The sequence below is a fragment of the Platalea leucorodia genome (assembly GCF_965183815.1).
Source record: "Platalea leucorodia genome assembly, chromosome: 13".
Classification (NCBI taxonomy): Eukaryota; Metazoa; Chordata; class Aves; order Pelecaniformes; family Threskiornithidae; genus Platalea; species Platalea leucorodia.
Genome location: NC_138835.1, coordinates 13,641,209 through 13,660,187, shown reverse-complemented (window position 1 = coordinate 13,660,187; position 18,979 = coordinate 13,641,209). Strand labels below are relative to the sequence as shown.

General features: G+C 54.4%; 1 protein-coding gene across 1 annotated transcript in view; it reads left to right on the top strand.

The window, feature by feature from the left end:
- Positions 1-18,979, top strand: part of LAMA5 (laminin subunit alpha 5) — a gene marked incomplete at its 5' end in the record, with an annotated part of 94,643 nt that overhangs the window by 69,576 nt on the left and 6,088 nt on the right. The window contains 38 exons of the mRNA XM_082325699.1: positions 555-663; positions 1,193-1,290; positions 1,827-2,028; positions 2,444-2,570; positions 2,764-2,903; positions 3,709-3,824; positions 4,115-4,326; positions 4,559-4,763; positions 4,974-5,118; positions 5,688-5,828; positions 6,212-6,373; positions 6,543-6,644; positions 6,730-6,813; positions 7,072-7,302; positions 7,873-7,986; positions 8,273-8,400; positions 8,634-8,714; positions 9,162-9,376; positions 9,942-10,042; positions 10,541-10,721; positions 11,003-11,146; positions 11,230-11,381; positions 11,458-11,568; positions 12,566-12,677; positions 13,232-13,402; positions 14,321-14,517; positions 14,611-14,727; positions 14,805-14,959; positions 15,190-15,331; positions 15,637-15,739; positions 15,824-15,937; positions 16,058-16,237; positions 16,629-16,771; positions 17,005-17,190; positions 17,475-17,611; positions 18,059-18,212; positions 18,353-18,486; positions 18,608-18,770. Coding sequence (XP_082181825.1) covers positions 555-663; positions 1,193-1,290; positions 1,827-2,028; positions 2,444-2,570; positions 2,764-2,903; positions 3,709-3,824; positions 4,115-4,326; positions 4,559-4,763; positions 4,974-5,118; positions 5,688-5,828; positions 6,212-6,373; positions 6,543-6,644; positions 6,730-6,813; positions 7,072-7,302; positions 7,873-7,986; positions 8,273-8,400; positions 8,634-8,714; positions 9,162-9,376; positions 9,942-10,042; positions 10,541-10,721; positions 11,003-11,146; positions 11,230-11,381; positions 11,458-11,568; positions 12,566-12,677; positions 13,232-13,402; positions 14,321-14,517; positions 14,611-14,727; positions 14,805-14,959; positions 15,190-15,331; positions 15,637-15,739; positions 15,824-15,937; positions 16,058-16,237; positions 16,629-16,771; positions 17,005-17,190; positions 17,475-17,611; positions 18,059-18,212; positions 18,353-18,486; positions 18,608-18,770 — 5,509 coding nt within the window. The remainder of the gene's footprint in view (positions 1-554; positions 664-1,192; positions 1,291-1,826; positions 2,029-2,443; positions 2,571-2,763; positions 2,904-3,708; positions 3,825-4,114; positions 4,327-4,558; positions 4,764-4,973; positions 5,119-5,687; positions 5,829-6,211; positions 6,374-6,542; positions 6,645-6,729; positions 6,814-7,071; positions 7,303-7,872; positions 7,987-8,272; positions 8,401-8,633; positions 8,715-9,161; positions 9,377-9,941; positions 10,043-10,540; positions 10,722-11,002; positions 11,147-11,229; positions 11,382-11,457; positions 11,569-12,565; positions 12,678-13,231; positions 13,403-14,320; positions 14,518-14,610; positions 14,728-14,804; positions 14,960-15,189; positions 15,332-15,636; positions 15,740-15,823; positions 15,938-16,057; positions 16,238-16,628; positions 16,772-17,004; positions 17,191-17,474; positions 17,612-18,058; positions 18,213-18,352; positions 18,487-18,607; positions 18,771-18,979) is intronic.

Genomic DNA, 18,979 nt, shown 5'->3' with positions numbered 1-18,979 from the left:
TCCGAGACAGAGAAAGGGTTCAGTCCTCCGCTGACATGGCAAGGACAGGCCCCCCCAGTTCAGCTTTTTGTGCTTTATCACATGAACAAAGCAATGCCTCAGCGTTGTACATCTAAGCTGTGTGTGTCCAAAGTCATTCTAGCTGGGCATGGTTTTTAGTGACTGGGAAATGCATGGCATCCCTGGCACACTGCCTGTGCCAATGTAGTCCTCTGATGCCTCTGCCAGGAGATAATCTGTTGCTCCCATTTACAACTGGGTACATTGGTAGGGGCCCTGATTTAGGGAATGGCCTATGGGCTTATTGAAGCTGTTGGTGCAGGTCAAACCCTGTCCCTTACTGTAAAAATGTCTGACTTCAGACTGCAACCTTTGTGACAGGAAACACGTCTGGGGTGTCCTTGGGAAACTTCACTCTTATGACTTGCCAGAAAAAGCATCAAAAGATTTACAGGGACTTCGTATAAATACCTTCAGGACCTATAGCTGGCAAGACAAGAAATGGGTCATGACCTGGCTCAAGGCTGGCTTCAAAATCTGTGTTTCTCTTACAGTTTCCTTTGTCGAGGGATTGCTGTAGATTCCCAGAGCCGCATGGCAACATTTGAACTTACCTCAGAGGCTACCGTTCGGTTCACCTCTGATCTGGCTGACTTCTTCCTGGTAAGGCTCCCTTGCGAGGGCAGCTCTGGTTGCAGGTTGCAAGGAGGAGAGGCAGGAGCGGTACCTATCCTGTAGAAAGGTTTTCTAGTCCTGTTTGGACTGGATACTAGATCTTAGTCTATGTCATGAGCAGTCCAAGGTGGAGAACATGGTCAGTGGTGTGTTTTGAAGTAGATCATGGGACTGGGATTTTGGAGAAGATGGGGAGAAGTAGCTGCTCTTTGCAGAGGGAGCTCTGCAGCAGTGTGGCGGTACTTCTTTTTATTTTACCTTGAAGGCATTCAAAGTTGCTTAGCCAAGGATAGAACAATCCCATAAATATGTGGAGTTTCTAAATACCTTAGGGCTTGTGCCAAGGAAGAGAAGGGGCAGTAAGCAGAGGCGTGACCTGCCCTGCATTAGCTGATATGTCTGATAAGGAGGTGCTTAGCGTGGTCAGCCTTGATCACTGGTGGGCACAAAAACTGCTGTAGGCTCCCAGTGGCAGTCTGTTGTATAACTGGGCATCTCTCTGTTTCATGTGCGGCAGCACAAAGTGTACCTCGTACCTGCTGCACAGTTCACCATGGAGTTCATTGAGCCGAAGGTGCATTGCATCAGCATCCATGGCACATTCTCATCCAACAGGTAAGAGTCTTGGGTCCCTCAGCATAAATGTGGCTGTTTCCAAAAGCAATTGCTTCCCCCACTTCCCTCAGGTTTGGAGCCTTTTCAGTTCTTGACCCAGGAGGAAGAAATCTGTGGCTGAGGCGAAGCGCCTTGCCCATGTCCACCCAGCAGGCAGCAATGGAGTAAGGACTGAAGTCAGGCTGCTGGCCCTCTACCTGAACACCACACTGCCTCCTGTGGCAGACACTCAAGTGTCATCCTGAATAGCCTTTCCTGTGCTTGCTCACATAAAGCAAGAGACACTTGCTGTATCTGAATTCTCGATGCTGCTTTGAATCAGTATTTGCACAGGAATCAGCCTGTGTAAGGTTCCTGTTCTTCCCACTGAGCCTGTGTCCCAGAGCCCCCGGGGTCCTGGCAGAAAGCTCTCCCTCAGCAGGCATGCTTCTTAATCTGCCAGGTGTTACAGGGCGTGATTCTGCTGCCGTGACCCCCATAGCCTCTCTCTTTCCTTGTTGGAGATCTTTACATCCCATTTTCTCTTTGTCTTGCAGCAGCTCCTGTGTTCCCTCAAGGTTCCTGAAGCTTTCTCAGTCGATCATTTTGGAGGGGGGCCAGGCTCTGCCCATCGCTCCTGATGTCCCCCTGGCTCAGGCAGTCCACGTGGCTCCAGCCGGGGTCCCGGTGGAGCCTGCACCTCGGCCTCCCACAGCAGTGGACCCCACCGCAAAGCTCATCCTCCTGCAGTCACCACAGGTAGTGGGATGGGTATGGATTGGGCTGGTTTGCTGGTCCTGTGACACCAGACACCTGGGGCACAGAGATGTTTTCCTTCTCTATTCAGTAGCTTTAGCAATAGCAATTTAGTGATTAGCATTTTCAGAATTTAATCAGGACTTTAAACTTGTCCCTGAACCTGTAATTCCTGTGAACTCTCCTGTTTTGGCTCCATCCAACCCTGCTTGGTTTTATGGGCTCCCAGGAAAAGCTTTGCAGGTGGCACCATTAGAGGGGGGAGTATGGAGATGGGGGGATCAATTCACCAAAAGTCTCAAGACCTGGCAGCTGTGCAATAAGAGCACAAATTTGTGCAATAATGAAAAATATCCCAGCTGTGAGTGCAGCTGTAAGGTGTGGGGTTTTGTCTCTCTGTTCTCCTGTTTTGGGCCAGGCTGCTGTTGTGTTTAACAGCCGGATCCAGACCCTGGGACGCTATGCTTTCATCCTACACTACTACCAGCCCAACCAGCCCACCTTCCCGGTGGAAGTGTTAATCAACGGTGGGCGTATCTGGCAAGGTGAGAAGAGCGGGGACCTGGGGGAAGCTGCTGGTAGGCAGAAGCCCTGGAAAGTTTTTCATGCCGGCGGATAACTGCGGGTTCTCTGAGGAGTGCAAATATGAAGCAAGACTGACTCATCTCTTCCAAACTGGGAGGGTGTGATGGGGACCGCAAGGGAAATGTGGGACTGATACGTTTGTTGTCTTTTCAGGTCAGACCAATGCTACTTTCTGCCCACATGGCTACGGGTGCCGGAGCCTGGTAGTTTCTGAGGACCAGATTATCCTGGATGTTACCGATAATGATCTGACTGTGGTTGTTCGAGTGCCAGAGGGCAAGCAGCTGTGGCTGGTGAGCCTCTCTCTGGGAAGCTCCCAGGGCATGCTGGACCAGGCTCCAGCAGGGCTGGAGTTTGTCCTTGGGGATTTTTGTCACTGTGTGACTACAGAAATGTTTCCCACCATCACTCAGTTTCTGAACTACCCTAGAAAGTTGCAATCTCCGGCCTTAGTGGTGTAGAATTGAGGGCAGAATTCTCAGAGACGGGATCTGTATATGACAGTTATTCTTCACTGTGTGGTTTTGATACCAAAACAAGGCAGAAATGGAAGCTGTTGCTTTGCATACAAAGCTTGTGGTAATCCAGAATAAGCCTTACTCCTGCCCCAGCAATATTTTGCACCTGCATAGCATTGTTTGTCCAGGCAGGTCTCATCATGGGAGCAGGTAGCCCTTGTTATCCTCAGGCAGCAGACTAGAAGATTGACCAAAATTTGGGTAAATGGCTGAAAGACAGAATTAGAACTGAAGTGCCTTCATGTCTAGGAGTTTGAGACGACAGTGACTGCCTGCCTCTGTGCTGAAGCACAGCCAGTACTGCCCTTTTGGAGTATCCTGCCTTTTTTTATTCCAGTGAATTTGGGCCACTTCTCACATGGAGCATTAGAGTAGAGGGGTGCTGATGGACAGACCCCAATAGAGAGGTGGTCCCTGGTCTTTCAAGTACTTGGGGACTTTATGTGTTATGTTCTGTCCCAGCAAGGGATGAGCTGATGAGAAGTTGGTGCATTTGGACTTTTGAGTGAACTCATTTTGGACTGCATCTGTCTGGCTCAGCTAAGGAGCCTGGCTCAGCCATCTTGTCCTTGCTACGCAGGATTACATCCTCGTGGTGCCTGAAGACAGCTACAGCTCTCAGTACCTTCAGGAGGAACCCCTGGACAAGTCCTACGATTTCATCAGCAGCTGCGGCATCAACAGCTTCTACATCAAGTGAGACCCTTGGCATTGGGTGGCTGCTCTGCTATCCATGGGCTGCACGCTCCTCAGGGAGCAAAAACCCCTTCCCTTCGTGGGCCCTGTGTGTGTCAGGGGAGGGATTTGGTTAAGACTTTCCTTATCTAATGACCAAACCTGCAAGTATTAAGGGGATGTCAGTGTTACAGGGCTGTCCCTCCCACTAATTCAGTACCTGTTGCTGCAGGAGATCCTGCTGGATTTTGGGGTGATGGGGAGGCTGTGGGGGTGTGCAACACAGTGATTCCTCCTGCCTTCCCCTGCAGCCCCAGCACATCGTCGAGGTTCTGCCGCGACTCTGCCATCTCGCTCTCCCTCTTCTACAACAACGGGGCACAGCCCTGCCGGTGCCACGAGGCAGGGGCACGAGGCAGCCAGTGCGAGCCCTTCGGCGGGCAGTGTCCCTGCAAGTCCAATGTCATCGGGCGAGAGTGCTCCCGCTGTGCCACCGGCTACTGGGGCTTCCCCAACTGCAGGCGTGAGTTGTCCCATCTCCTGCTCTGCTTTCCCAGCACTTGCTGGTTTGCCTCTTACAGGGGTGAGGCTGATTTGGGAAATGGCCGCATTTTCCAGCTCTGTAATGGCTCCACTTGCATGAAAACAGCCCAACCGCCCGCAGAGCAGTGGAGCTCTGCGTCCATTGCCCCATGCTCTCCTTGGGCTGCCTGGTCTTGCTCCCCCAAACACAGCCCCTTTTCTGCCCCTTCCAGCCTGCGACTGTGGGACACGTCTCTGCGATGAAGTGACGGGGCAGTGCATCTGCCCTCCTCACACCCTGAAGCCGGAGTGCGTTGTCTGCGAGCCCCAGACCTTCGGCTGCCACCCCCTCATCGGCTGCGAGGACTGCAATTGCTCTCGGCCCGGTGTGCAGGAGCTGACGGAGCCGGGCTGCGACGTGGACAGTGGGCAGTGCAGGTGAGGGAGCCCTGTCCCAGTGCAGGGCACGTCTAGCAGCATCCCCAGTCCCTGCTGGAGTGATGGGACTCATCCCAGGTGCAGGATGGAGAAATCCTCATCAGCACTGTGTCCCTGCCAGTGCAGGGGAAGCCCTGAAAGCCCGGCTGCTCCCCGCACAGCAGCACAAGGCAGAGGTTTCTAATGCTGCAGCTCTTGCGTCCCATCCAGGTGCAAGCCCAATATCATAGGGCGACAGTGTGACCTCTGTGCCCCTGGCTTCTACCACTACCCCAACTGCCGGCGGTGTGACTGCCACCAGGCTGGCACCGAAGCAAGCGTGTGCGACCCAGTCACGGGGCAGTGTCACTGCAAGGTCAGTCCTTCGATGCCTTCACGCGGTGTGTTTCTGCTCAGCTCAACTCTCCTGCTCTGGCAATACAGCTGGTTCAGCCGGGGGGGCCTGTGGGTGTCTGGCGTGCCAGGAGAGAGCAGGGCTTGAGAAGGAGATTACCTGCGTGCTGAGCTGCAGCCAGCCCACCCCATATGGTGGTGGGTTCAGAGCAGCCTGAAAGACTCCTTCTCCTCATCTTTCCTGGCCATGACTGTCACTGGGGAGACAGGCAGTCTGAGGCCAGCCCTGTGTCAGAGCCCACTGCAGGTAAAGCTGTCAGCCCTGTTGACTCCTCCTGCTTCTGTGTGACAGCAGAGTAGCCTAAACTGCTGCTGAGCTACCTGCTCTGGCCCCTTTCCAGGGCTCACAAGGGCTTTCTCCAGGTGAATTTAATGTTTGGTGGGTGGTGTGCAAGCAAACCTGTTTGGGGACTGCTTGATCATCTTTCAGCATCACATCATTGTGATTTGATCACTCGTACGGCCATCTCTGTCCTCCACTAAGGTCTAGTGAGGAGCCGCTTACTCTGTTGAGCTTTGCTTGTCTTCCAGGAAAACGTGGAGGGCCCGAGATGTGACCAGTGCCGCCTGGGGACATTTTCTTTGGATGCCAGCAACCCCAAGGGCTGCACCAAGTGTTTCTGCTTTGGTGCGACCGATCGCTGCCGCAGTGCTGAGAAGCACCGAGCTGAGGTGAGAGGGGCCGGGGGCCACCAGAGCCTGCAGGTCAGTTGTGTTCCCATCTGCCTGGCTCCTTGCTGCCCTTGGGTCTCTGTCCTGCAGTAATCTTACCCCTCTGGAAGCTACACTGTGAGGAGGGTTATCTTTGTCTCCCTGTGCCCATCTCCCACTTTCAGCCCCTTTTCCTGGTCTCTGGGGTCTCATAGGGTGCAAAGTCATGGTGTGGGGGGACTGTGCCGGGGGTGGTGCTCAGCTTTCCAGTGGCTTCATCAGGATGCATGTGAGGTTGTGAGCCTGTTGGCATCCTTTCTGCTCTGGGACTTGCTCTTCTGAAGCATCAGCACCCGAATACATTCTGTAGCTCCACCAGATCTATGGTTGCTCTTCCCCCACAGTTTGTCGACATGAGCGGGTGGCTCCTGCTGAGCAGTGACCGCCAGGAGGTGCCGACAACTCTGAGCCTGCGGGAGCAGCTCCTCCGTGCTGATCTCAAGAACCTCCTGGATGCCTACCAGGAGCTCTACTGGGTTGCACCCAGCTCCTACCTTGGGGACCGGGTAAGAGCACAGTGGCAGCTGGACCAGCAGTCATGCCCATCCCTGACCCCACCAGCAGCATGCCCGCTGACATGCAGGCATTGCTCACACTGTGGTTGAACATGGACAGCTCTGAACCAGCTCAGTGCTGTGGACTTGCAGCAGCACATGCGATTTGGCTCTCCCTTAGGTTTCCTCCTACGGTGGGCACCTGCGCTACGAGCTTCACTCCGACCCACGGAGGGGTGACGTGTTCATTCCCATGGAGTCCCGCCCGGATGTGATCCTGAAGGTGCAGCCCAAGGAATTCCCTGGTGCCCCCTGCTAACGCGTGAGCAGGATGAGGTGGTGACTGACACCTTCCTTGCTTTTCCCAGGGAAATCAGATGAGCATCATGTTTCTGGAAGGCACCTACCCTTCCCCAGGGGAGGTACATGAAGGCCAGCTCCAGCTGGTGGAGGTGAGTTTGCACACACAAGTCTGTACCAAGTTAAGTGCTCAGATGCTACTGAAAGGACAAGACTAGCACGTAGACAGAAGGGACAGTTGCTTTGAGCTCAGTGTTGTAGGTGCTGCCTATTGCAGCAGAACTGGCTGTGAAGACCCAGGGGCTCTTCTGCCTCTGCTGTCCATCTCAGCAGCAGGGAAGCGAAGGCTGGGCTGCGGATGTTCAGGTGCCTGTGCTTCCCACCAGTAATGTCAGGTCTTCTCCCACTAGGGTAACTTCAGGCACACAGAGACACACAACCCTGTGTCTAGAGAGGAGCTCATGATGGTGCTGGCAAACCTGGAACAGCTGCAGATCCGGGCGCTCTTCTCCCAGCTCTCTTCCTCCGTGTCTCTGCGCCGTGTGGTCCTGGAGATGGCAACAGATACAGCTACGGGCATCCGCGCCAGCAACGTGGAGCTGTGCTTTTGCCCAGCTAACTACCAGGGGGACTCCTGCCAGGTAAGGGTGAAAGTGGACGGGCTGCTCCAGGCAGAGGAGGGTCAAACAGTCACATTTTGGGTCTCAGCCACCCCTCGTGCTTGGTGTGGGTGGCAGCCGCAGGGTTTGGATGTTTGTGCAAAGCAGAGTACCAGCTTCCAAGCCAACCCCTGAGGGCTGCAGTTGAAATTACAGCTCAGGTCGTACCGGAGGAAGGAACAACATCTCCCTGGCTCCCCAGCATCAGCCCGCACCCAGCTTCCCTCCCACCACAACACAGTGCACCTGGGAGAGGTGTGTTAGCTGCCTCTGCCCTCTTGGAAGAGGCACAATGGAGAAATCGTTCAGCTGGTGCAGACCAAAATTAAGTGCATGGAATACCTTGGAGTGGGTCCTTCTGTCTGGCCAATTATCTCCTATTGACGAGGAGCAGGAAGGAGCTGCACTGAAAAATCTTCGTTGTTGCTTTTAATCTCTTTTCCATCAGCACACCCCTGTGGGAATTCTGTCATGGAAACTAAATTAGTCTCTTTGCTTTGCCTGAATGTATTGGGCTGTTTTTCAGATCTCCATCTTTTTCTCTGTCCTCAGGAATGTGCTCCAGGTTACTACAGGGACACCAAGGGGCTCTTTCTGGGAAAATGCATCCCATGTCATTGCAATGGCCACTCAGATCAGTGCCTGCCAGGCTCTGGGATATGCCTTGTAAGTAAACAGTGAACCAGTGTGATGTTTTGGAGTTACAAGGTCTGTAGCATGTGATTAAAAAGCTCTTCACCTACTAACAGAGCTGGCAGGACTGTGCCTGAATTGGAGCATTAGCTGCATGCGCCATTTCAGGGGTGGTCCCGCTCGGGGTCAGCTTAGGGTGAAAGACAGTTCTGGGAGAGAGGAAGGACTGAAGCATCCAGATACCTGGTGGGGAATTCTTTGTGCAGCCCACCATTTCTTGTTGTCAGTGCTGAGCCCACAGCCTGCCTTCTCCTTGCAGAACTGCCAGCACAACACGGAGGGAGACCACTGTGAGCGATGCAAGGATGGCTATGTGGGCAGCCACTCTGCCGGAGAACCCCTACAGTGCGTTGGATGTCCGTGCCCTCTTTCAGTTGCCTCCAACAAGTAAGCGCACCCTTGGATGGGATTGTCTATTTGGCGTCACTGTTTAACCACTGGGAACCACACTGTGCCACATCAGGGCACTGGCGGGTGTCCCTGTGCCAGCCTTGTCCATGGCCCCACACCACGTCCGTGGCCTCTTACCCAAGGCCCCAGCAGCCCACGCTGAGTGATCAGCTCCCCTGGCACCGCGTCAGGGGTAATGGCACCTTCCTGTTCACCCCTTGTCGTTTCAGTTTTGCCATCGGTTGTGCCCACAAGGGCTCCAACACACAGTGCCTCTGCAAGCCCGGCTACGCTGGACCCAACTGTGAGCGGTAAGGGTGATGGCACCCATGTTTCTGAGGCCATGCACACCCAAGTCCTGTGCAGCCACTGCTGTGGCAGAAGTAAAGTTGTCCTCATAGAGACTGCAAAGGAGACGGTTGGCTCTGCCCCCAGTGTGCTTTGCTCTGGCAGGATTTCTTTCAGTCCTTTTCTGCCTGCAAATGCCCTATTGCTGTCTGCACTGCTGATGTATTGTGTTATTGTGGGTGGATTACTTAGCCGTGCTTTGCCTTGACTTGCAGTGTGCAATAAAGGCACCTTTCTGGGGTATTGTGAGGCAAAACACAAAGTGCTTGGAGATCCCCGAGGGTTGCAGCAGTTACAAGTGTTGGATGTTCACACTGTTGTGATTGCACAAGACTCGAGCGTGGTGCAGGCATGAGCTGTGGCGATCCCCCCGATGCCTGGCTGTGTTTTAACTTGCCGTATTTCTCCAGGTGTGCCCCAGGATACTACGGCAATCCCTTGGTGATTGGCAGCTCGTGCCAGCCCTGTGACTGCAATGGGAACACGGATCCCAACATGCTGTTCAGCAGCTGCGACTCCCTGACAGGCGCCTGCACAGGGTGCATGCACCACACGGCCGGCACGCGGTGCGAGGTCTGCACCGCCGGCTACTACGGGGATGCAGTGGTAGCCAAGAACTGCACACGTGAGTGGGGCAGGCAGCAAGCACTGCGGGGGGAAGATGGACAGACTGACAGCGGACATGTTTAGTACCTTAGCCAGGCTGTGTGTTGCCCCGATGAGTCACGCACTTGGTTGCACACATTGCAGGCATCCTCCAAAGGCGATAAGAAAAAAAAAAAAAACTCCAAAACCCTGCCCTCCAGCATCACAACTCCATAACCTCCAATCCACCCCTGAATATGAGCCGCCAAACCACACCCAGGCTGGAATGGTCTTGCCTCCGAGCAGCTACCGCAGCAGCGGTGCCGGCACTCCCTCAGGAGCGTGGGTCTGCACAGCCCACTCCCAGCACTGCTCAGCTCCCTCTGAGGAACAGCAGCCAAATTGCAGCTCACAAAAGGGAGTCTGCCCTGGGCGGGTGTCCTGGGAATAAGTTGTTGGCAGGAGTAAATCCAAGAGGAGAGAGGCTCTGTCTTTGCTCTGACTGTGATAGATAAGGGAGAAATAGGATTCCCTGTCGGGAATAAGGTTTGCGAGTGGCTGAGCGGTCTCCTTGGCATATAACTGAGTGTATTTTTCCCTTGCAGAGTGCAACTGTTCGCCTTGTGGGACAGAGTCGTGCCACCCACAAACCGGCCAGTGCTTCTGCAAGACTGGAGTGACAGGCCAGCGCTGCGACCGCTGCGAGGTGAGGGCCACCTGCGTACTGGGATGGTGCCTGTCCTTGGCACCGGCACGAGGGGCAGCCCCGGTGTGTGCCCCTGGGCCTGTGAGCAGAGCAGTGCTGGCAGCTGCACTGGCAGCCAGGTGGTTAAGACTGGATTTGCTTGATGTGCCTATGCATGGCAAAAGCCTATTAAAGATTGGCAGCAAGCGATGGAGGAAGCATTCAGCTGCAGCCTGGGCAGTAATGTGGTACCCTTTGGGAAACTGCAATAAACCCCATTTCCTTGCATGCACCCAGTGTGGGCGTTGCAGGGCAAGGGCAGGTTTGCAGGGTGGTGCTGCAGTGTGTCTGGGCTCCTGTTGCAGCTCCACATCTTTGCCATGTTGATGAGAGTTTTGTGATGGTCAAAACACTCCTAGAAAGCAAGACTGGGGTCCCACATCGCCTCAGCCTGCCCCAGGAGGGAGGCACGCATGCCCTCTTGCTGAACAGGGCACCCACTGCTCTGCTTTTCCCTAGGAGGGGTACTACGGCTTCGAGGGATGCTCCGGCTGCCGGAGGTGTGACTGCGACGTCGGCGCTGTGGGGACCAGCTGCCACGCACAGACCGGCCAGTGCAGCTGCTTGCCCGGCGTCAGCGGCTCGCGCTGCCAGCAGTGCGCCCCGGGCTACTGGGACTTCAGCGAGAGCGGCTGTACAAGTGAGTCCTGCTTCCCGGGTGTTGGGTCCCACGCATGGAGGAGTGGGACAAGGCACTGGGGGCATGTGTGCTAATTGAATTGCTAAAGGTGAAACACAACTGATTGCTATTTGAGTTCCTGTGCATGTTGCTAGGTTGCACAGGGAAACCCCTAGCAGTGACATGTAGATAAGCAGGGATGCAACTGCACAGCTGGAATAAAACCACCCTTTCCCCTCCCTCTGGGGTGGCAACAGCACAAAATGATGCCGCGGGCGTTTCCCTGTTATTAAACTCTGCAGAGTGTGAGTGCAGAGGGGGCTCCTGCGACCCACGCACCGGGGAGTGCACCTGCTCCAACGGGCTGACGGGGAAGCAGTGCGACGTCTGCATGCACGAGTACGAGATCCCCGTGGCAAACGGTCCAGACAGTGTGAGGTGTGAAGGTCTGTATCCTGCAGTCCTGGGGAAAGAGGCAAGGGAATCCCTGGGAAAGGGCCCTTTGCTGACCGCTCCATTGCCCTGGCAGTGTGCGACAGCTGTGTCCTGCTTCTGCTGGAGGATCTGCAGAGCATCGAGATGTCCTTCCCCTCCATTCGCAGCCAGTTGGTTAACCTCAACGCCAGCTCCATCGCCTGGGCTCGCCTCCACGCTCTCAACAGCACTATGGCGACCGTCGCTGTACGTGGAAGGTTTAACGTCACTTTCTGTCCATGTTTCCTGGCCCATTCACCCGATTTCGGCTCTTTTTTTCCAGAACCAGCTGCGTGAGTACCAGAGAGCCATGAACAAGGTCAGGCAAAGGGCTGACGAGCTGGAGGATGAGAACGTGGACCTCACGCAGGACTTGAACGCACTACAGCACAAAGTAGGGTATTTTTCCATCTTTGACAGAGCACAGGTTCCTCCTTTTATATATGAGGTCTTTGAAGGCTGTGAGGAGCCTAGTTCAGGCAGGATGGGTCTCCTGCCCGGCTAGCACTAGGCTTGGGGGTCGGAGTCTCATACTTAGATGCTCAAGCTAGATTGCCTGTATTCCTCCGTTGGAGGGCTGTTAAACATCTTGTGATATTGATGGTTGCTTCTTGATTTATTACTTGCTTTTCAGGTAGCTCCAACTTTAACCAGTAAAAATAAATTCAATAAAATGTCATTTATAGAGGAAGGATACGAGGAAAGAACATAAACATCCAGGTCCATCCTGGATGTATCCATGCTGTGGCAGGGAGAGCCTGGGCTCTGTCAGCAAATGAGCCGACCTTTTTTATTGTAATAGTCCTCGGAGACCTCAATACAGCAAGACCTTTTGCAAGATGCAATCTATATACAGTCTAAAAAACACCAGTTGTGTCTTCAGAGAACTTATAAACTGAGCAAGTCTTGATTTGATTTGATTTATAAACTGCCTGCTCCTAATCTAAGGGAGAGGGAGAAGTCTCTATTTTATGGTGTATGTCCCTGGGCAGCTGCATGGATAAACTGCCTCTGTGTATACGTACGTCTGCGCTCTGAACGGCTAAACTGCAGCCCTCCATCTCTTCTTGTGTCCTGGTCAGGGTTTTTTCTGTGTTAGGAGCGCAGGACAGTGCTGTCCTCTGTGGTCTTAGGACTGTTTCAGGATGCAGATCCTGCAGCATTGGAGCTGCATTCATTGCTTGTGCTTCTCTGAAGGTGCTAAATAAGACCATCACTAAAAGCATTATAGGTGAGCAGCACAGGGCAAGCTGTTGGAGGAGACGTGGTTCAAGGACCTCAAAAGCTGCACATTCCCAAGCCTTATGTGCCTTTTGGGAACATCTTTCCTGCTGACAGATCACATAAAACATAATCTCATACTTCAGCTAAGCCAGTGTTTTTTGTTGTAGATGACAATGACTCGCAGAGAAGCAAACCAGATTGAGCAGCACACGAGAGAGACTTACCAGAGGGGGGAGCAGCTCCTGCTAAATATCCAAAGCATTCAGAAAGGCATTGCAGGTAGGTAAAGAAGGGTCTCTGTTTTGTGGATTTTTCCTGCTGGGAATACCAGGCTCTCACTTTCAAACAGCACTGAGTACTGCATCACTTAGAGCCGTGGAGAAAACAAGGGGGCATACAAATGAAATGGAGATCCCTGCAGAATTCTGGCTGTTCAGGTAGACTAGGCTTATTGTGAGTCCCAGCTGTTTGACTAAACACAATCTTTGGAAAAAACACGTTATACTTGCACAAATGTTATTAAAATGCGTAAAACTGGGGCAGTCTGCACTGCTGCTTCAGGACAGATTTAGCAAAACAGGGAGTGACTGGACCTAGGAAAGGAGGTAAAGCCACAAAAAGATGCTTGGGATGTAGCGTGCGTTACTGTAACGGCCAAGGAGACAGAAATGAGGGGCAGTACCTCTGAGTGATCTCGAGTAATTCGGGTGCCTGAGTACTGCATGAAAGCTGGCTGCAGTTTGTTGAGAGTGATGTAAGAGGAGGAGGAGCTCGGGGGATTGTGAAGGACCTGGGCTGGTCAGTGCTAACGGGGGATCTGGATTTCTCTGCAGACTTGGTGCGGCAGATGGCCAGGTTTGGGGCAGCAAACGCCAGCACCACCTCCACTGAGGAGTTTCGGCAGAAGATGGCTGAGGTGGAAAGAATGCTGAGGGAGATGAAGGAGCGGAGCCTGAGCAGCCAGGAGGAGCTGGCAAGGCGCGAGCACGAGGAGGCTCAGAAGTGTGAGTCTGGCTCAGTGGCATGGGACAGGGCTGCACAGATCCTACGGGGTCGAGCCATTCCCCAAAGCCTGGCGTGGAGCCCATGTGAATGCTACACATCATGGTCACGTTGGGAGAGTGCTGTTAATAAAGCAGGCAGCCCCAACAAGTTTTACAGTAGTTTTAGGGTCCCCTGTGACATTCCATTTATGGTTCCTTTTCCCGTAAGGTGAGTTTAAGGTGAGTTTTAGAGCAGATTGTATTAGCTGGGTAGTTCTGTTTGAGGACCAAAAATGAGAACCCTTAGAACCAGGAGTTACCATTATTATGTATGCATCACATGTGGACGTGAATAAGTCACCCCATGTTTCTTCATATTCGCTGTCCCAGGAAGGGGGTCTAGAGTAAGAACCAGCAGCCCACCAGCCTCAGCAGCTCTGCCATCCCGAGGGCATCCGTTGCAGGAATCCCTTGGATTGTGCTCCCACACAAAGCCCCGCTGCATAACCAGGCACGCTGGCACTGCAGGGAGCAAGCGCTTCTGATTAACAGGCAGTGGCAAAATGTAGTTCAGCAGCTGAAAGCTGGAATTATAAACTGGCCCTTGCTAGAAGTAAGTAATTTTTCACAGTGGGAGTAATCAAGCACTGGAATAGGTCTCAGGTGGGGTTTCTCCATCATCTGGAGCCTTTCAGGCATGGCTGGGTGTCTCTCTGAAAGAGATCCCATCCCTTTCACCAGCACTGGGGGTTTGGAGACAATTTTGGATAAGATCCTGTGCTATCGAGGCTGAAGGAGGGAGGGAGGGAAGATGGTCACTTCTGGCCTTGATACCTGCCAAGTGAGACCAGAACCAGGCTTTTCCACAGCCAGGCACAGAAAGAGCCCTTTAACACAGGAGGATGAATTAGCAACAGTTCTTATCTCCTCCGTTCTCAGTGCTGCATCGGGTGAAGAGTGAGCTGCACACCCGCTGGGAGTCCAACCAGGATCTGGTGAGCAGCATCCGGGACCGGCTGGCGCAGCACAGCTCCCAGCTGATGGATCTCCGCGACGCCCTCAACGAGGCTGTGAACAAAACCAGGCAGACGGAAGACTTGAACAGCCTGAACCGCAACAACCTGGAGGAGAGTCAGGTAGACCTTCACCGGGTGGTCCCGTACTGCCGTGCAGTGAGGGGGGGCCTACCTCAGCCCTGCCAGTGCCTAACCCTGCGTCTGTGTGTCTAGCAAAAGAGCCGTGAACTCCAAAAGCAGCATGCGCTGGTGCAGGAGACCCTGAGGATGGCCAAGGACTCCCTGGCCCAGGTCTCTGACTTCCTACAGAAGATGGAGAGTGCAAAGGAGGTGAGTGGTGGAGGTACTTCGGCATGGGCAGAGTGCGAGGGGGTGGCAGCCCTCAGGAGTGATGCGTGTCCTTGCAGGCGTACGAGAAGCTGGCAGCCCTGCTGGATGGGGCGAAGCTGCCCCTGACTGAGCGGGTCAAGAAGTTCTCCCCGGCCAGCAGCAAGATCCCCATTGTGGAGCAGGCAGAGGAGCATGCCCGGCTCCTGGATGAGCTTGCAAGGAACCTGTCCAGGTGAGGCACCGGTCTTGACACTCAGTAGTCAGGCCATCTCCTACCAGAGTTGGGGATGGAAAACTGCAGCCCCATACCATGGCAGGGGAGCTGCGGGGTGCCATCTCCAAAGCTTTATCCTGGAGAACATGTTGTGATGAGGAACCCAAAGGGGTTTGTCTGTGGAATCCTGGGCAAGAGCCCAGCCTGAGCAGTCTCCATGGACTTGATGGCTTCATCTTCCAACACAGCATTATCCAGGGCACAAACCAGGATGGCTTTATCCAGCGGGCGATTGATGCCTCTAATGCCTATGCCAGCATCATTGAAGCTGTGAAAAAAGCCGAGCGAGCAGCCCACGATGCTGATGAAGCAGCCAGCGAGGCTTTGATGGTACGTGCTGTGGGGAGCCCCGTGAAGATGAGCAAAAGCCAGACTCCCTCAACAGTCCTCCAGCTTTTCATATCCACAAGTAGGGCTCTGCTGCCCCTTCCCTCTGAGACTTGAGCACTTCGTTCTGTGCCAGAGAGCAGAGCCTCTGCCACAGCTGGGCCCAGACTCTGGAGGTTTGGGTCTCCCCATCGCACCCCTGCAGCCCACCCCACTGCAGTTGTCTGAACGAGCATTTTTGTGTGCAGTCAGGGCCAGAGACTGGAATTCCTCTTCAGACTCCCAGGCAGTGCATGTTTGTTTTACAGAATGTCATATCGGAAAATCTCGGAGCCATCTCTAAAGAGCTGAAGAGGAACAGCAGCAACCTGGAGGAGGCTGTCAGGAGAGAGCAGAGAAAACTCAACGGGGGTGAGAGAGGCTCCTTGCAGGGTGTGGTGTCCTTCAGGCTGGACTGAGATCCAACACACAACATATGCATTTCTTTAATTCCAGCTATTAAAGGCACTCTGCAGGCAGCAAAGGACAAGCTGGCTGACCTCCGCATGAAGAAGGAGCAGCTCCTGAGCCAGCTCCAGTCTGTGCAGGACATGTTGGGCAGGGACCAAGGTTTGACCTGGAGTAGCTAGACTGGTTCCCTCTGCTCCCTTCCTCGCACCCAGGCTGTGATCCAAGGGTGCTTCCTCCCCACTCCTGGCCATCCCAGAGATTTTTCTCCTTCCTTTCCAGAGGACACAAAAGAGATGATCCAGAATGCCAAAGCGGCGGCTGCCGAGGCCAACGAAACAGCTGCAAGAGTGGAAAATACCCTGAGCACCATGAGAAAGAATCTGGATGAGTGGAAAGACCAGTACGGAGACCTTCGAAATGAAGACCTGAACCAGGCAGTCCAGGATGCCAGGAAATCTGGTGAGTGCTGAGCCTGCTGGGCTGCCAGGGCTGTGTCTGGCATGAGCCAGTGCATGGACAGATGTCCCCAGAGAGCTCTGTGCTTTTGGAAGCTGTGCTTTGCAGCTCCAGATCAAGAGCAGAGGGAGGTAGCAGCCAATACTGGGTGCTTTAAGTCCTGTCCCTTTATTTTTTAATGTCCCTGCAGTGCCTATATCACCTATACCTTTAGTGCAGGAGATTGCATGCACTAGAGCATTTTCACAACATCCAGGCTGTTGGATTTAGGGGATCATTCTGTGACTCTGCTCCCAGCTGCCACTGCTTTGACTTGCATGTCTCAAAACTGCCTGAGCTTTACATCTCCCTTCCTCGCTAACCTTCAAAACCCCTGGCTCCTCCCCAACCCCAGTGTCCAGCCTGGAAAGCACCATCCCACTGCTGCTGGGGAAGCTGAGCAACCTGGAGAACAGGAGGAACAAGAATGCCACCGTGTCAGAGAACATTGTGCGGATCCGGCAGCTCATCACGCAGGCGAGGAATGCTGCCAGCAAGGTAGGCTCGTGGGAGGACTGTGCATGGGGTGCCCGGGGCTTGGGGTGAATGAGGCCTTGCCTGAGGGTAGTATGCAAATGGGAGGGTATCTAGAAGAGCTCTGGGCCCACCAGGCAGGGTCCCTTTCTCATGGGAAGACTCCAGAAAATGCTTCGACTTGGTAGAGCTGGCAATGACACGAGAGGCAGCAGCAGTGGTTTCAGTGCTATGGGTTTGGATTTCTCTCTGGCCAGGTGAAAGTCCCCATGAAGTTCAACGGCACTTCAGGTGTGCAGGTCCGGATGCCCAGCAACCTGCAGGATTTGGCAGCCTATACGTCCCTCAAATTCTACATCCAAAACCCTGAGCCCAGGAGCCGGCAGCGACGGCAGGACGGGACAGAGGAGGGGCGGTTCGTGTTGTACCTGGGCAGCCGCGAGGTGAGACAGGGCTGTGCGGGCAGGAGGAGCCCGTGTTGGTAGCGTGGATGGGGGATCACGCCTGGACATTGGCTCCTCTCCCTTCATCTGCTCCCTCAGTGTCTTTGTGGGGAACACAAAGAGGTCCTGAGTGCAGGCGTCAGCCTGGCTGGCGGTGGATGGGGAGGGCAGTGCGAATGGGGGTGCTTGGCCGGTGCAGCCCTGGGAGCACCAGGGAGAGGATTGCTTCGCACTCCTGCCTGTCCCAAATGCCAGCGTGTAGCCCTGTCTCTCCCTGCATTCAGGCCACTGGAGACTACCTGGGCATCGTGCTCAAGGACCGCAAAGTGCAGTGGGTCTACAAACTGGGCAATGAGGAGCCAGCCTCCCTAACCGTCGACGAGGATATTGGAGAACAGTTTGCCACCATCAGCATCAACAGGTAGGAGACTGATGGGACACATCCCGAGGAAGTTCAGCGGGAAACCGTCCCTGCAGCAGATGCGGGTATTGCTGTGCCCAAGCCCAGACAGGCCCTGAGCTTGCAAAGGTGCTGCAGACTCCATCATCCAATCATCCCTAGATGATCAACACTGAGATATCTCAAAAAAACTAGCAGGGAGATGGTGTCTTACCAGGTCATGGAGGGTCTGGGGGTTCCTGCAGGAGAGGAAAGATGAAGCTCATCATGTAGGGTCCATTCAGCCTTGTGGCAGCACTGATAACATCAGTGCTGACTCCTTTCAACGCACTGCTGCTGTGGGGCTCCCCAGTGGGAGATGCAACCCTTTGTGGTAGGGCTGTGTGGGGAGGCCCTTTGCTCAGGGAGGGCAGGGTTTGCTCCTCTTTGGGGGTCTCCCCTTGTCTTGACCATCCCTCCCTGCTGCAGGATCCTGCAGTATGGGCACATGTCAGTGATCGTGGAGAGGCAGACGGTGCACGAGACCAAGGGAGACAGTGTGGCCAAGGGGGAGCAGGGGCTACTCAACCTCGACCCGCGCAACGTGGTCTTCTACGTGGGTGGCTACCCTACCAGCTTCACGGTGAGACAGGCAGTAGGGAGGGAGGCTTGGTTTTCTAGGAGGTATCAGCGATACCTTTGGAGCTTCTTGTGGGGGAAAACCCTTGATTTCATGGGAAAACCAGGATCAAACTTGCCCTGACTGTCCGGTTTCATTCCCAGCCTCCTCCCACTTTGCGCTATCCCAACTACCGCGGGTGCCTGGAGCTGGACACACTGAACGAGGAGGTGGTGAGCCTGTACAACTTCCAACGCACCTTCCAGGTGGATACCACTGCCGAGAAGCCCTGTGCAAGGTAGGGCACCGTGCCCAGGCCGGGGGCAGCTCTGGTCCGTGGCACTTACCCTGACCCTTGGCTGCCCCAGAGCGTGGCAGTTGGCTCTGGAGTGATGCCTTGGGTCTCTTGCGTGGCTCAGGTCCAAGTCCACAGGAGACCCCTGGCTGACGGACGGCTCCTACTTTGATGGCACTGGTTACGCGGAGATCAAGTTTGAGAGCCAGTTTGGCACAACCAAGCGCTTTGAGCAGGAGATCCGGGTAGTCTCCTACAACGGCATCCTCTTCTTTTTGGAGAATCAGGCAGGTGCTTGCTCCCCTGGGGAGCCTTCACCCCTCAGCCAGTGGGCTAGGACAATCCCAGTCCCACTTGCAGTCATTCCCAGTTCAGGGCCCTGGGGAGAAGAGGGCTTTGGAGATGGCAGTGCTACTTGGAGCAGCGTTTCTGCGCTATTGTTAAAAACCACAAGAGGGCTAGACCCAGACCTCATGGCAGAGGCACTTGTCTGGTG